This window comes from Xenopus tropicalis, chromosome 6 (genome assembly GCF_000004195.4).
Source record: "Xenopus tropicalis strain Nigerian chromosome 6, UCB_Xtro_10.0, whole genome shotgun sequence".
NCBI lineage: Eukaryota > Metazoa > Chordata > Amphibia > Anura > Pipidae > Xenopus > Xenopus tropicalis.
In genome coordinates, this window is record NC_030682.2 from 85123157 (window position 1) to 85140120 (window position 16964).

At 36.9% G+C, this 16964-nt stretch overlaps 1 protein-coding gene across 1 annotated transcript in view; it reads right to left on the bottom strand.

Moving 5' to 3' along the window:
* pign (phosphatidylinositol glycan anchor biosynthesis class N) overlaps positions 1-16964 on the bottom strand; it is a 171764-nt gene that overhangs the window by 55471 nt on the left and 99329 nt on the right. Inside the window, exons 15-19 of the mRNA XM_002934389.5 lie at positions 14524-14663; positions 9463-9562; positions 9276-9368; positions 4586-4677; positions 55-169 (exon numbers count right to left, since the gene is read on the bottom strand). Of these exons, the coding sequence (XP_002934435.2) occupies positions 55-169; positions 4586-4677; positions 9276-9368; positions 9463-9562; positions 14524-14663 (540 nt within the window). The remainder of the gene's footprint in view (positions 1-54; positions 170-4585; positions 4678-9275; positions 9369-9462; positions 9563-14523; positions 14664-16964) is intronic.

The window sequence follows — 16964 nt, forward strand, 5'->3', positions numbered from 1 at the left end:
CTATGTTATCTGTGGTGGCCACACAGTGATGAATAAAAAGAGTCTTTTGCTTACCTGGCAGACATGCACCATTTTATCAATGTTTCCAGCAGATTTGTTTTTTCTTTTATAAATGACCCAAAGACAAGAGACAAGAGAAATCAGTAGAGCTAGCAGTCCAGCAGTGGTGCTAAAAAAAAAAAGGACAAAAAAGGTCAAACAACAACACAGAAGCAATTTTCTATAAGTGTAATGCTTATAGATTCCCTCTCATAAGTGTAAAACCACACCAAAAATTAGCTCCTTAGACTTTAAAATATTTAGCAGCTTCCCAAATGAGGTGGTCATTCCGCACAAACATCTATCTATTCTCCTCATGCTACACAAGATACATGGAGCGGTACTTGAAAGTTTCTGAAACCCTTTTGAATTTTCAATATTTTTGCATAATTATGACCTAAAACTTGCTAGTAGATAGTAACCATCAAGTTTTAGGTTATATTTAATACATAAATACATACATAATTATTTCTCAGACTAAGAGAAAACCTTGATATAGTCTTACGCACACAGCATTTCACCTTCCACAAGGTGGCGTTAGCTTTGTTTAAGAGAGTGATGTTTCTTTAAGAGACTAAATTTAACAAACCATATTTAGAAAGAGGATATATTTTCTACATTTTAAACGGGCACCTCTGTATTATATGTTTATAATGCTAAATTAGTATGAATAATTCCGAACAACGTCTATGAATTAACCCTTTAAGTGCTATAGAATGTTGAATCTACAGTCAATTTCATTGCTGAAACATCAGCAGCATTTGATATGCGGCAAAAAGCCACTCCTGGTAGCTTTACGAGTCTGCTGAAGTAAAAAAATATAAATCTGTAGCACGAAAGGCCAGCAATCCGTAGTTAAACTTGTGCATATACTATACAGTACATAGTTAAATCTCAGTAAATAATCAACACGTTGAAAAATAGCAATTTATTTGCAATCCTGAGGGGGAGATTTATCCAAATGTGAGTTCAGAGCTTAATCCATATAAAAAAAAGTTAGATTTCACAAATTGATAAATACACCCATAACAATGAATAGAAAGAATATACTCCCATAAGAATGAATAGAAAGTGGGTGAGTTTTTAAGTATTAGCTAAGTGTTGATGTTAGATTTATTTCATTTATTTTATTTAACAAAGATAATTCAAAATTAAAAATAGGTAGTAGATCCAAAGCACCTCCCACTCACTAGTGAAATAGAATAAATTGAAAAAAATCCATATTTTCCTATTTTTGGCATTATAAAGCACTATTTTAAAAGTTGGGCTATTTTCACTGACCTGACCCCTCTTTCTTTACAAACAGTGCAATTTGTTCCCTATCACCTTTAAACAAATAAACCTTCCCTTATCTAAGCAGCAGCCTTTGAGCATCTTATTATCAGAGGCTTCTCAGTGGCCGGTTAATTACTTTTACCAGCTCCTTTGAAGTTCTCTGGGATCAGGAAGTAAAAGGAAGTGCTAAAGTGAAACTGGCTTCATATTCTTATTTAGTGGCAAAAATAAAAAAAAAAGCAAAAAATATATTCCTTTTAATGAAACCTGGAATATTTTCTTTAAGAAACTCATAGATACTGCATCCTTCCATTTACATTGTCAGAACCTTGAGATTAGATATAACCAAAATTAAGTTACACAGTTTATTCAATCACAATAAGCAAAAGAGGTGGTCAAAAATATAAGATCCCCTTGAATAAATGCACACCCCCAGACTGGTACTTGTGGATTAAATCAAGGGGATATTGTAAACCCCTATTTGAACCCCTATTTGCACACCAGGTAGTTCCTTATTCATTAATATTTATGTGTGGGAGGTGCAGTGCAACCACATAGCATAAGAAAACAAACTTTTATAAATTAAAAAAACTGTGTAGCACTGTGTTAGTAAAGCCATATTTCTGATAAAAGATGATAAAACTGGCTTTTTTTGCTTACATGGGTAGGAGAAAATAAAAGAGTATAGCTTTGCTTTCAAACCAAGCATTTAATTTGCCAGCAGTGTGCATCCATCACTTCTGTTGCCCAAGATCACTTCTATAGCTGTACTCAGTCCCAGTCGTGAGTCTGCAGCTTTTTGCTCAGTTAGGCATAAGGATATTGATTGTATGTTTTGATTGTTAAGATGGTAGATCTATACTGCATGAAACAACACGATTTACCCACTAATTATGTAACACTTTGCAAGCATATCTAAAGGATATGGAAGGTAGTGGATGGCTTTACACAAGGGACTGATGGATTAGATTTGGTGAGTAAGGCAGAGAAGAATGGCAGTTGTATTTTATATGGAATATATTTGCGAGGCATGGAGGCTGAGCTGACTAAAGTTGCATTAGAATTAGAATCTAACCAGTGTCTGTATAATATAGTATTTAGAAATAGAGACACTTTAAGGGTCCCATTTACTAAACAATTTTTAGACATGGTCGTATTTTTTCTAAATTACAGAACATTTCGGAATGCATGCGAAAAGTTCGTTAAAATTCCACAAGTTTTTTGTGATTTTCTGTAAATTGCCATGAAAAAATCGTACTTTGCGCAAAGAATATGAACATTTCAGAATTCATTAGCGATTTGGTTAGACTTTCATCAGGACTATCTTTTCACCAGGTTTGATTTGTCGAGTGCCCTTGTGCCCTATGGAAAGCTACCAAAGCCAGACATGGAAGGCATCAAGGCCAGAAAGGTTTTTGTGGCGTTAACGAACTTTTCAGAACGCAATTGCTGTATTTTCGTATGAACGATAAAAGCATTGTCGAGACATTTTAGAAATTCAGAAATTATCATGGTTACTTCGAAACTTTACTTCGAATTTTTAAGGAACTAATTCATAGAAAAGGAAAAGGCAAAGTCATAAATTGTCAAGATCTGCTATAATAATTTCAACTCCTCATTCACCCAGATACTGTATTCAGAACCCTCGATCAACTGCGTTTTGACCTACACTTTGGCTCCCAATACAATATATATGGTAGGGCAGTGATCCCCAACCAGTGACTCGGGGGCAACATATTGCTCACCAAACCCTTGGATGTTGCTCTCAGTGCCCCAAACCAGGGAGTTATTTTTGAATTCCTGACTTGGGGGCAAGTTTTGGTTGAATAAAAACAAGATTTACTGCCAAATAAAGCCCCCTGTAAGGTGATAGTGTGCATAGAGGCCCCTAAGAGCCAATCACAGCCCTTATTTGGCACCTCCATGAACTTTTATGATGCTTGTGTTGCTCCCCAAGTGTTTTCACATTTGACTGTGGCTCACGAGTAAGAAAGGTTGGGGATCCCTGTGGTAGGGTAATATTCTAAAAGGTACATTTACAGCCAAAATGGCTAATTTAAAAAGGTGAATGACTGGTTCATTTTCAAGGGTATGTAAAGTCAAAAAATGATGATCCTTGTGTGTGTTATTTAAACCAAATTAAATAAATCTGCAATATAAGCTCATTAAAAATTTTTTTACTGTTTTTTAATTGGAAACCTTTGTATTTTGTATCTTATCCTGTTTGCCTGACATCAGCTATGCTTACAGCTCCTATAAACCTACATGGCAAGTGGCCACCCTGATGTGAAAAAAGAAGGGAACTACTCATTACTTGAAAAAAAACAAAATAAGGGACTGTCCTATAGCAGACTTGAATAAGCACATGCATAAGTAGTAAATGTTGTCATGGCTGTAACTTCAGTGTGATGCTTGTAAGGCTGGCCTGGCCACAACACAATGACTATTTGAACTGATGTTTAATCAATTTAACTATACATGTAGAAGGCTAAACTGGGCAAAAAAGGCAGAAATCATTTTTGCAGGCAGCAGTCAGTTTGGTCACTGCAGGTCAAAATAATGTTATTTGTGCACAGCTATTAAAAACAGAAATGCAGTGTGAAAATTGCAGCAAGGTGACAATATTATACTTCCTCTTATTCCTGTTGCACCACAGATCTTGATGTACACATAAAAAAGAAATGCCACACAATAACAAAAGGTGTGAAACAAATATGACACTGATGATAAGCAAATAACACTTTGATGACCTTGTAGTTCAGGTCAATTGGTTATCATCAAGGAAGTCAAGGATAAATGAGGAGCATTTAATGCAGGGGGAGAAAATCATAATCCTGCAAGCAGAGACCAGTGATCACATTTTTACTTGTACCGCTGTCCATTACATTTCTCAAAAAACAATAAATATTAGCTCTTATGAAAAACAACAACTTACTGCATGTATATTTTTGAGGGAAAAACACGTGGCACTTATTTTGACTCAATGGATGCACTTCCAGAGATAAAGCAGGGCTTTGGAAATTTAGAGAACAAGCAGCATGTGGGAGATTAACTCTGCAAATGACTCATGATACATCAGATTTCTACTGCCTTACGTACATTAAAATAAACATCAAAAGAGTGGTTAGTTGGGTTTTTGAAATGGCTGCCTGTCACAGTTTATTGTTCTTTCAGTCTGGTGCTACAATAGCTCATGTGTTCGACAGAATGCATTGAATCAATACATGGTAAATGCACTATAAAGCTTTTAGGAAGACAATGTTGATCTTACACAAGAGTGATGTTAGGCTCCTTTCCAACAACAGGCATCAAGGGGAAAACTGCCAGCAGCAGGCATAAGAAAACCCAGATCAAAGTTGTTATCTGCACAGTAAAAAAAAAAGGTGAGCGTAAATATATTTAACAGCACAGTAAGAAATTGTGTATACAAACACACACACAGACTTAGGTGCTAAATCAATCCTACTGCTTGAGGCTCTACTGCAGGGCTGTACAATACTGGCTATATAGAGAAGCATATAAGATGCACTTAGAGCAGTGGTTCTCAACCTTCCAAATGCCACGACCCTTTAATACAGTTCCTCATGTTGTGGTGACCCCCAACCATAAAATTATTCCCAAGACCATCTGAAATATGTGTTTTCCGATAGTCTTGGGCGACCCCTGTGAAAGGGTTGTTCGACCCCCAGGTTGACAATCGCTGACTTAGAGAATGTGCTTACATGCACTGTAATGCAGGGGTAGTCAATGGGTTTAAACTAGCGGAGAGGTCAGTATATACTGTAAGTGGTTACACACTTACACTTAGAAAGCTTAGGGGAACATACACCGAAATTGGACTTCTTCCATATTGAAAAATGTGCTTGATAGACTGTCAAGATTACTTGTAGCAGTATTTCCCCACAGAATAAAAGTATAACAGACATTGTTTCATATAACTTTTAATTCCAGACAAATTAGATTGTGGTCAGAGGAAAATTATAACAAACATTATACTGAATGCTCTGACTAAAAGTATTAATCTGTGGATAGTGCTCCCCTCAGGCTATTGTGTTACAGAGAAACAAAAAAATATTTTAAAAACTGTGACTGTGGCAAAAGAAAAGAATTTTTAACCTCTGCGCTGCCCACAATCTGTTCTACTCAATATGTCCTCTTCTCTAACTAACATTAGCTTAACTATATGCATCTTTGTAACACCTGTCTCTTTAGCTATAATTTATTTGACATCAGAGTAGCTATCTAGCCTCTTACCTATCTATATGTCTATCCTTGAGTCTATAATCTAGCTGTACATCTGTATGTTAACCCATCCATCTTATTCCTTATAACTATTCACTTGTCTGTTCACTTTTAAATATATTATTTCTATCTTGATGTCAATTTCTAGCAGGAGCAGCAGCACATAGCAATCAATCAGTAGGTACAATTTACTGGTCATCTGTTTTAAAGCAATAATCATATTAGTTTCTATGGGTTAAAGCTAATAGGCAAACAGACCCTAATCTCACTTATTTCTTTTAGGGCTGTGACACACGGGGAGATTAGTTGCCGCGTGACAAATCTCCCTTGTCGCAGGCGACTAATCTCCCCTAAATGCCATCCCACCGGCTAGAATGTAAATCGTCGGTGGGATGGCATAGGCGGTGTCGCGATTTGCTATAGACCCCCTAATGTAAGCGAAGAGGAGGAGGCCCAGCTCCTGTTGCAAATAGAAAAGGCTGCTAGTTTGGGGCAAGTGATAATAATGGGGGATTTTAATTACCCTGATATTGACTGGGGCAATAGTACTGCCAGGACAGTAAATGGGAACAAGTTTATAAACTTGCTGCATGACAACTTTATGTCACAGGTTGTTGAGGAGCCAACCAGGAACCATGCTATACTAGATCTAGTGTTCTCTAATGACCCAGAACGTATAGCAAATGTGCAAGTGGTTGAACCCCTGGGTAATAGTGACCATAATGTTATTTCATTTGATGTTTGGTGCAGGAAACAAATTTACATGGGGGCAACAAAGACACTGAATTTTAGGAAGGCAAATTTTAGCTCCTTAAGGGCAGCGCTTCAGGGCATAGATTGGGGCATTATGTTTTCTGATAAAAACACAGAGCAGAAATGGTTGTCATTTAAAATGATATTAAATCATTACTGTTCTCAATTCATTCCATTAATAAGAAAAAGTAGAAGTGTTAAAACTCTGAGGTAAAGAAGTTAATAGGGGAAAAAAAGGAAAGCTTTTAAGAAATATAAGTCAGAGGGGACAGTAGCTGCGTTCAATGAATATAAACACTATAACAAGTGTTGTAAAACAGCAATCCGGAAGGCAAAGATAGAAAATGAGGAGCGCATCGCGGCCAAGGCCAAGACTAACCCCAAAAAGTTTTTTAAGTATATTAATAGTAAAAAGATGCAGGTTGAGGGTGTGGAGTTATAGTAACAATATGGTTACAGCGGATACAGAAAAGGCAGATGTGCTTAACCAGTTCTTTTCTTCTGTGTATACAGTAGAGGAGCCAGTGGGCCAAGTCCCACCCAATAGCTGCACTGTTGCCTCAGCTCCAACTACACAGTGGCTGGCACAGGATATGGTGCTTAAAGGGTTACACACGATAAATGTAAACAAGGCACCTGGGCCAGATGGAATACACCCTCGGGTACTGAGAGAGCTAGGGGCAGAATTGCAGTGGCCCTTGTTTCTGATATTCTCAGACTCTCTTTCATCAGGTATGGTACCTAGGGATTGGAAGAAGGCGAATGTCATTCCCATATTTAAAAAGGGAGTAAGATCTCAGCCTGGCAATTATAGGCCTGTAAGTTTGACATCCGTGGTGGGCAAGTTATTTGAAGGCTTGTTAAGGGATCACATTCAAAACTATGTAGTGGAGAATGCCATTATGAGCAGTAATCAGCATGGCTTTATGAAGGACAGGTCATGTCAGACCAATTTAATTGCTTTTTATGATGAGGTAAGTAAGAAGCTGGATAGTGGGGATGCAGTAGATGTGATCTATTTGGATTTTGCCAAAGCATTTGATACCGTTCCCCACAAACGACTGCTTTCTAAGCTAAGGTCTATTGGTCTTAGTGAAGTCATTTGCACATGGATAGAAAACTGGCTACAGGATCGGGTACAGAGGGTGGTTGTTAATGGCACATTCTCTACTTGGAGTAAGGTTCTCAGTGGGGTCCCTCAGGGTTCTGTACTGGGTCCACTTTTGTTTAATTTGTTCATAAATGACTTAGGGGAGGGTATTATGAGTAATGTATCAGTGTTTGCAGATGACACAAAACTCTGCAGACCAGTCAATTCTATCCAGGATGTGACATCCCTGCAGCAGGATCTTGACCAACTGGCAATCTGGGCAGCTAAGTGGCAGATGAGATTTAATGTGGATAAATGTAAGGTCATGCACCTGGGATGTAAAAATATGCAAGCCCCGTATAACCTTAATGGGAATGCACTAGGCAAATCCATAATGGAGAAGGACCTTGGAGTCCTTGTAGATAATAAACTTGGCTGTAGCAAGCAATGCCAGGCAGCAGCTGCAAGGGCAAACAAGGTTTTGAGCTGTATTAAAAGGGGTATAGATTCACGGGAGGAGGGGGTTATTCTTCCCCTTTACAGAGCGCTGGTAAGGCCCCATCTAGAATATGCTGTTCAGTTTTGGTCTCCAGTGCTCAAACGGGACATTATTGAGTTAGAGAGGGTCCAGAGAAGGGCAACTAAGCTGGTAAAGGGTATGGAAAGTCTCAGTTATGAAGAAAGACTGGCCAAGTTGGGTCTGTTTACACTGGAGAAGAGACGCTTAAGAGGTGACATGATAACTATGTATAAATATATAAAGGGATCATATAATAACCTCTCTAATGTTTTATTTACCAGTAGGTCCTTCCAATGGACACGAGGGCACCCACTTCGTTTAGAAGAAGGGAGGTTCCATTTAAATATTCGGAAAGGTTTTTTTACTGTGAGAGCTGTGAAGTTGTGGAATTCCCTCCCCGAATCAGTCGTGCTGGCTGATACATTATATAACTTTAAGAAGGGGCTGGATGGATTCTTAGCAAGTGAGGGAATACAGGGGTATAGGAGATAGCTCTCAGTACAAGTGAGGGAATACAGGGTTATGGGAGATAGCTCTTAGTACTAGTTGATCCAGGGACTGGTCCGATTGCCATCTTGGAGTCAGGAAGGAATTTTTTCCCCTCTGCGGCAAATTAGAGAGGCTTCAGATGGGGTTTTTTTGCCTTCCTCTGGATCAACTAGTAGTTAGGCAGGTATATATAGGCATTATGGTTGAACTTGATGGACATATGTCTTTTTTCAACCCAACTTACTAAGTCGTGGAAGTTTCCTCTCAAGGCCACTTCAGGGACTTCAGCAAATCATGCCACCGCATATGCCATCCCACCAGCGTTTTACATTCCAGCCAGTGGGATAGCATTTCGCCTGCGACTAATCTATCCATGTGTCACAGCCTTTATGCAACATAAGCAAGGTCTATCTGTATATAGTATCTCTCCAACTTCTTCTGGACCTTTTATCTTTGTCTGTAAAGATGATGTTTCAGTTATATATCCTAAAATGAGAAAATAACTATCCAGTACTTTTAGCCTTAATATACAAAACCAATGACAATAAGTCAGTAAGTACATAATCACAGACCTTTATTGCTGTACTGACTACTAAGAACAATAATATGCTTCATGTCCATAGAGTACTTTTGTTTGTGTTTTCTATCTTACCCATACAATCTTCTTCCCTCCATTTGTCTACCCCCACCTTTCTCAATAACTCTTCTTTTCCATCCACTTCACCATAACTTTTATTTTTAATTTTCTGCATGTTCTTGCTTTAAACCTTATTATTTCCACATATCCTTTCCAATTCCTCATCATTTCCTTTGTAATTTTTTTTATACAAATAATATGCTAGCTATAAAGTAAACTGTATACCCTACCTTAGCTTGAGTCGATATTTGCATTACCACTGGCCAGCATGCAAATGCAATTAGACCAACTGTAAGAATTGAACGGTAGAAAAAGCTGAGAACCTAAACAATATTGTGGAAAAAAAGAAGAAAAATAAATAAAGACAACTAATGCAGTGCAAATATAGTGCTTCTTATAAGTGTTGGTAGTACTCACCAACACTTCAATGCCCATGAATGTCACAGTAAGAAATCCCACAATCCGTAAAGGTGACAAAGATTGCAGACAATCTGTGAGATTGCACAGAATATACCATCTAAAAGATAATCAAAAAATGGACCATTACCTAGAAAATATTACTTTCAGATATATTTTACTATATCTATTACTATAATATTACTTTCATACAGCAGTGTAAATCTCAAAAGAAGTGATCATTCTCATGCTGATCCTGATTAATACCCGATTCTGATCCTGCAATTATAATATGCCAATGTGAGGGCTACAAAAAGATCTTGTGTCAGGTCTAGTAATTTTCTATTTACACCTGTATTTGCATCTCTTGCAAAATGTGCATCATGCTTTTAACATGGTTTTAAGCATATGCCAAAGAATAAAGGAAGCTGTTTGAATAATATATAAACTATGTAACATAAAAATGTTATTAGCAGAAACCATATCCAGTATATAAGGAGCAGTCAAGAATCAGTGAATGTTACATTTCTTATTGAATCATCTATGAGGCATGCACATGCCAGCAAGTGCTAAAACAAATGTTAATGCTTTGATTCAAACCATAAGCGCTGTGATGCATTCCCAAGCAGCTTAATGGTGAATAAAAGCAGCAGTATCCCCTGGCTGCATTGACTTCCAGCAATCTTCTGAACCATATAAGCAAGCAGAGCTGAGCTAAGCAGAACCGTGAGTGTTTGGCCTCATGCCACTCAGACACAATTAGTTAATAACTCATACAGAGCTCTGTTGTTCCATATAACTTCAGAAGGTCAAAACCACAACTCAGATGATAAACAGAGAACAGCTTTTCATAGATGGATTTTTACAACTAAACATTTCATCTGTTTCTACCCAGCTAAACAACGTTTTAAACACCTCATACAACCTTGGTGGTCCTAAGCGGGCTGGGAAGCAAGACCTCCCACAAGTTCCGTTACCAAATTTCGGGCCTTTTTTAGGCTTAATTTTAACTTCTTTGTGGGTGAGAATTTACCAATAAATAATTTTAGCCCTTATACATCCACCACTCTACAGTACACTCGATTGCAAAGAGATCATGTTTCTACATGTGCTGTTTAATTACAAACAAAATTAAAAACTATTTCAGATTATTAAGGTAAGTCATTTGTCAACATAATATACTTATGTTTATATTAATTTATTATTTAATGTAAGGTTAGAATCACTAAGCTTTCTAGATTAGTAGGCCCAATTAAAACATGCATATGTGTGGTCTTATTTTTGTGCAATAGATGTTTCATACACTCTCCAGTGAGAGGTTTTAAAGACCTTGTTGATGTCACAGGAGCAATACATCTTTTGTATCCTTATAAAATTCAGGTCCCCGATTAGACTGGTATAAACATGAACGAAGCAATTGAACAAGGGAAAGAAAGATGTGATTGTCAGTGTTCATAGGACTGGTAATTTTTTTGAGGATAGAATCTACTTTGCGGGTTACGGGCAGATATTTTGATATACGTGTTTATGCAAATTGCAATACACAGTATGTTGTATACCTGTTAACCTGTTTAAGTTGTAAAATTCAATATGTTGGCTGCACAATACGTTCTTTAAAAAGTAGGATGCGAGAGCACATTAGACACATTGTTTCAAACAATAGTAAATCCTATTGCAAGGCATTTAAGGCATTATTATACAATGTTGCGAGGCTGATCCTTCTTTTTTACAGATTCAAGTTATTGACAGGGTTTTCCCTGATGAAAAGAGGTTCAAATATGCATGATAGACTTTTGCGCCTTGAGGTGAAATGGATCTTTATTTTGGGTACTCGGTATCCTACTGGTTTGAATTCCATTTTTGATATCAGTTGCTATGTTTGATATGATTAGCCTGATATTTGATTACTTTATTTACTGCTTTTTACTTTAATTATTTTGATTTTATTCAAGTCATTGCTGTGGGATATTATGACTTTTTATCTCATGTGCTTATATACTTATCATTGACTCAATTTTACTGTGTAACTCTGTGTGGCTTGCTACATTGTACTTGATTGTATTGAATTTTCTCCATCTGTTTAAGAGTTAAATGGGCGGTACTGATGTCCTGCTCATTATTGTTATGTCACTATTTAAATGCTTTGTTGCTTGTGTTTGTCATGCCTATGATTAAGTGCACAATTGCACGAAACGCGTCAGGTGTATTGTTTTTAAATGGAGCAATAAAAATCGAGTCTTAAGCAAGCCGCTGTGTCCGGTGCATTTGGAGCCCTTTTGCATATGCGTGATTTCGCCTTCCCCAGCTAAGGGTTCGGGGCTCTGAGCACCCGAACCACTTTTGAACAACGGTGAGTTCTTTGGTATTTGGGATTTTATACTGTGAGAGCTGACTTGATGGAGTTGGGAATTTGACCTAGATCAAATGTGAGACAGATCCGGGGTTTATACACCCGGATCTCTCTTTTATATTTGGTACGTTTAATTTATTTAGTTTCCCGATATTTGAGACACTTAGGTTAAATTAATTGAGTTATTTCTAACTTTAGGTTAATACCATTTCTTAGCTTGTAGTTTATCACTTCATACCAAGACCATCTTGATATTACCATCCAGGTTAGAGTTGCGACCTTTGTCTTTAGATATACCCAGACGGGACTGGGACAGTGATGCAAAGGGGTGGGCATGGTGACGTAGGGGGCAGGTGCAGTGACAATGATGTATGGGGGGTGGGATATGACCTAGAAGCCTGTGATCCGGGGCCAGCCCATCTAAAAAGCGGGCTGTCTGGTTCAAATCCAGGTGTTTTCAAGAAGTCAGTTTACAGCACTTGACCAGTGTCCATGGAGAGGCAATTCTACATCAATACTTGGTACTTGAAAAACACAGCAAAGTTGACTTAGCAAGGAAGATGTGCAGAGGGCACAAATAATATGGATGAAGCAAAGAGTACAGTGACATTAAAACAAAAGGAGGCAGAGAAGACATACTGTGCAAAGGCAAGCTCAATTCTCAGGGAAATACAGTACTATTTCCATCCAGGTGGTATCACACACACCAATAGGATTATTAAAACAGAGAAACTTTAGCCTGTACTACCGACATTTAAATCAAATACAAATACACCAAGAGAGCTTCACCTATGTCTTCTGAAATCAGTTGACATGAATTGACCAAACACAAAGCTATATAATGTTTTCTAAACACACTGACTTCCCAGGGTATAAGAAAACGTCAATTCTATAAATGTTGGCTGCCCTAGAGTTCAAGGGACAAAGTGGAGCAAAACACATAATTATTTGTTTTTTTCCGGGGGGGGGGGGGGGGGGGGGGGTGGTGTAAAAGTCTTTGTTGCAGGCCCCATTTATGTTGTTGCTGGCTTCTATGGAGTGCAAGGCAACATTTTAACATATACAGACACCTAACAATGACATTCGATCTCATTCTTTCCTGTGAGGCTTTGTGCACACATACTAGAGGATCAGCCTCTACATGTACATAGGAGAGCTGTCAAATAACAGTCGCCACAATTGTTGGCCAAAACAAGTTTACCTAGTTTATCAGCAAAAAATTGCAATATGTTTTAAAAACACGTGCAATTACTGTCCATGTTTTCCTTTACACATTTTTATTTTATTGTGTAATTGTTACACTATGCTTGTGGCTAATAACTAGGCGCATGGGATAATTCTGCTTTTACATTAGGCTTTATCTTCAAAAGATTAATGGTCTTCAGACCTTATTGATTTCTGATTGCCATCTCATCTCAAAAGTCATAAATGTAGTATTTTCTCAAAAGCAAAGTATAATGCAAAGCAGCTGATATTACTGTATTTTACGCTTAAAACAAACATAATTTCCTTCCAGCAAATAATTCCACAATTGTATCAGTTTTATATACCTGTTACCTAGAGGACCCTTTTCACCTCATCCTCCCAGTTCTTCCCCACTTTCAATCAAGCTTTATGCACCTTTACAAAAATCTATGAATAATAACAAGGGTGAACCCACTGATCTAACACAATAGCAATGCACACCATCCTAATAAACTGCCGTGAGAGTTGCACTTTCACCTCCTATACTTCTTCCCCAATTTTTTCTTGAAGGAAGCTACCAGGATAACTTTATCCTTGTACTAGATCATTAAAGGGAAAAATACCTCTCTTTTAACATCAGCTCATTCAGTAGGGATTATGTTAAAAGGGAACATAAACACTGGATCAGAGACAGACAGTGATGGCTTCCTTCCATTGCATGGAATCATGTACATCTCTGTAAAAAATAATAAATGTATATTGGGGTCAGTTAGTGTTTGTGCATCTTTCTTTACATTAGCCCAAACACATAAGCTCATCTCAAAAAGATGGGTATTTTTTCCTTTATTGACATCACATCAAAATACTGTCAGGTTTGTAAAGGATTCCCTCAACCTGTAATTTTGTAAGATTGTACAGCGCTGCGTACCCTTGTGGCGCTTTATAAATAAAGTTATACATACATACATACATCTGACAATGCAGCTCAACAAAATGTAAACCACTTATACTTCACACAGTGCTGATTCTGATGCCATTAAATGTTTTTTGAACACTGAAATCTCTAGGGAAATACTAAATGATGCAAAATTATACCTAAAATTTTAGGTCCTCTCTTGCAAAACCAGTCTTATAGTTGAGTTTGTGAATATAAGATGAAATAATTTTGTAAGTACTGGTAGAAAAAACTGGTAGTGTTAACACATTGGAGCTAGGGAGGCTTAATATTTCAGTTTACTATGGATGTTCCTGGCTCCAGCATCTGATATAAAGAAAGCTGATTCCAAGTGAGAAGACCTTTTGTTACTCACACTCTACTATGCTTGACCCAAAACAGCAAATGCATAGAATTCCATTCCATAATAGTGTTATCCTGGCTTGGTCATCATCAGAATATCTTGGCACTAGAACTCCCACGATTTAGTTTCTACTGATGCATTTGTTGTTTTCAAAATCAAATGCAAACTAGAATCTGATAAATTCATTTCCTATTAAATACTTGGCAGATAATAGGTAAAAAAGGAACATCTACTAGTAACTCAACCTACTCTTTAGATACAGCATACCATACAGGAATGGGCAACAGACAATAAATATAGTAGGTCCAAGGACAAGATTGACTCTTGAGAAAGATGATGATAAAAATCCCCAGGGCAGAGACTGCATACTGTGCAACAGATGTTTTTTCCTGCAATATAAAAGAATAACATTGTTTAATGAAAAATGATAAAAATTCAGAAAAGTTTAACCCCCCCCCCCCCCCAAAGAAAACAAATTTTCTTAACATACCAGAACAGCAGAACCTATAAAATAAAAAAAGCAAATTGTCTGGTTTTATATTTGCAGTGCCACTGCATAGTCTTTTCTTTTTGGATAGAAAGCAATACTCCATCAAAGCTTGCAATTGCTGGCATGTCTGTCAGTCACCCCATAAATTATGCTCATGCGTTATAAATAAAAGCAAATGAAAATAATCCATTAGCAAATGCTCTCTGCATTTCAAATAATTACGTAATTAGAACTTTATATTTATCTATTTTTAAATGCACTTTCAGGCTGGCACATACAAAAAGTGCAGACTGGGATGGCTGTTTCTTGCTTACGCAAAAGAAACTGAAAGACAACAGAGATGTGCATTATGATAATATAATTTATTATATCATTCTGTAGTTTGAAGAGCAAAGTCATTATTTAAATGTATTAGAAATTGCAGGGAACACACTGTGGCTGTGGATACACTTGTTATCTATAATGTTCCAGGAAAGCCTGTTTACATAGCCAAAGAAATGAAAAATATATGTAATCTGTTTGTTTTGCTTGCAAACCAAAATAATAATACTGAGATGGAAGCCCTGGAAGCCAATCACACTAATTATTAGATGTACACCATCCTAGATTTTGCATACACTGAAGGAAAATATGACAGGACAAAACTGCAGAAAAAAAAGGAGAGAAGAAGAGAGAGAGAAAGAGGTGGCACCAAATGTAATTGTTAATTTAAATCATCTCACAGGAAGTTGTAAAGTATAAATGTACATAAAACTAGGTGCATTACCAAAAAACGGTGATGGAGGTGACTAGATCATGGTCATGTTTTTGTTTTTTGTTCTATTAACACAAATTGCACAATTGTCTCGTAAACCTCAAAAGTCGTAATAAAGACCAACCATGATGTTAGGAGTACACTGGAGAAAAGGGTGGGATCAAGGCCAGTATTAAAAAAAAAAAAATAACAGAGCATCTCATTAGAGAATGTAACTGAATTGTCTTATTTTGTAACTGTTACACATTAAGCCAGTTTGTATTGTGATGCTGCGAGGAAAATGTTCCATATTTGTTGAACTGCCCTGTTTTCTGTTCCATTTACCTCTGTACATAGGTATACATTCAAAGCTCACTTAAATAAGAGTTCAAGGCATCGTGTCATGCATATTCTAAACTACTAAACAGCCTATTAATAAATGCATCCCTTAATTCAATAGAAGAATGTAAAATTCAATTTGACTCTTAATCCCAATAGAAGAATTTAAGATTAAATTTGACTGAATCATTAAGTGGGTCCAATTATAATCATATGGTTCTGCTCCTTCTCAGGGTATAAATACAGATGACTCTCGAAAAATCTATGTAGGTTGACAGTTCTGGAGCATGGCATGGCTTATGCATCTGTATGATGTTCTGACAACTTGACACCATTGTTGCATTGCCACAGTAAATGAATATGGTTCAAGCTGTCAAGGAATTTGTTTTAGTATCCATAAAATACTGGTATAAAAATATTTTGCCCAACACGAGAACAGAGTTTTTCCATACATCTGTCAGTTTGAAATTGTTCAGAAAGATGGAGGTAAGAAAGCTAAGAGAGATGAATGTTGAAGGATGCTAATTCTTCATTGGTAAAGGAATAAATAAATGTATACCGCTTCCATATAAGAAAAATGAAAGGTAAACTATAACATAAATCACTACAGCAATAAGCACATCTGACACTTGCCCCTTATCCTGTTTTTACTCATGAACTAGAATAGCTGTAGAATAAACCTAATATTGAAACTCAATTCTACATTTATTAAGCAATTAGCCTACCTAGTGGGCCTCATTACATTTTACCATACTGTGCTTTAAAAGTTAAGGCAGAGCATATATTCAATGTGGGCTCTTTAAAGAAAAGTGAAAAAACATATACAATGTTGTATCACCAGAGATGGAAAATAGTTCATTCATACACAGATACTATTTATATTAATCCAGAGAAAATATTTAAATGTGCAGGATCTCCCACAATTTCTTAAATACAAATATAATAAATAAAAGCACCGGGGTTCTTCGTAATAGTGTGATGCTCAATATGCATAGATTACAAAGGTATAAAAATGTATTTATGAACTCCATGAAATTACTGCTAATAAATTGTCATAGCTAACACCATGGGGCCGATTCTCTAAAGGCAGAAAAAACGAGTGATAATTATAGCATGCGTTAAAAATAT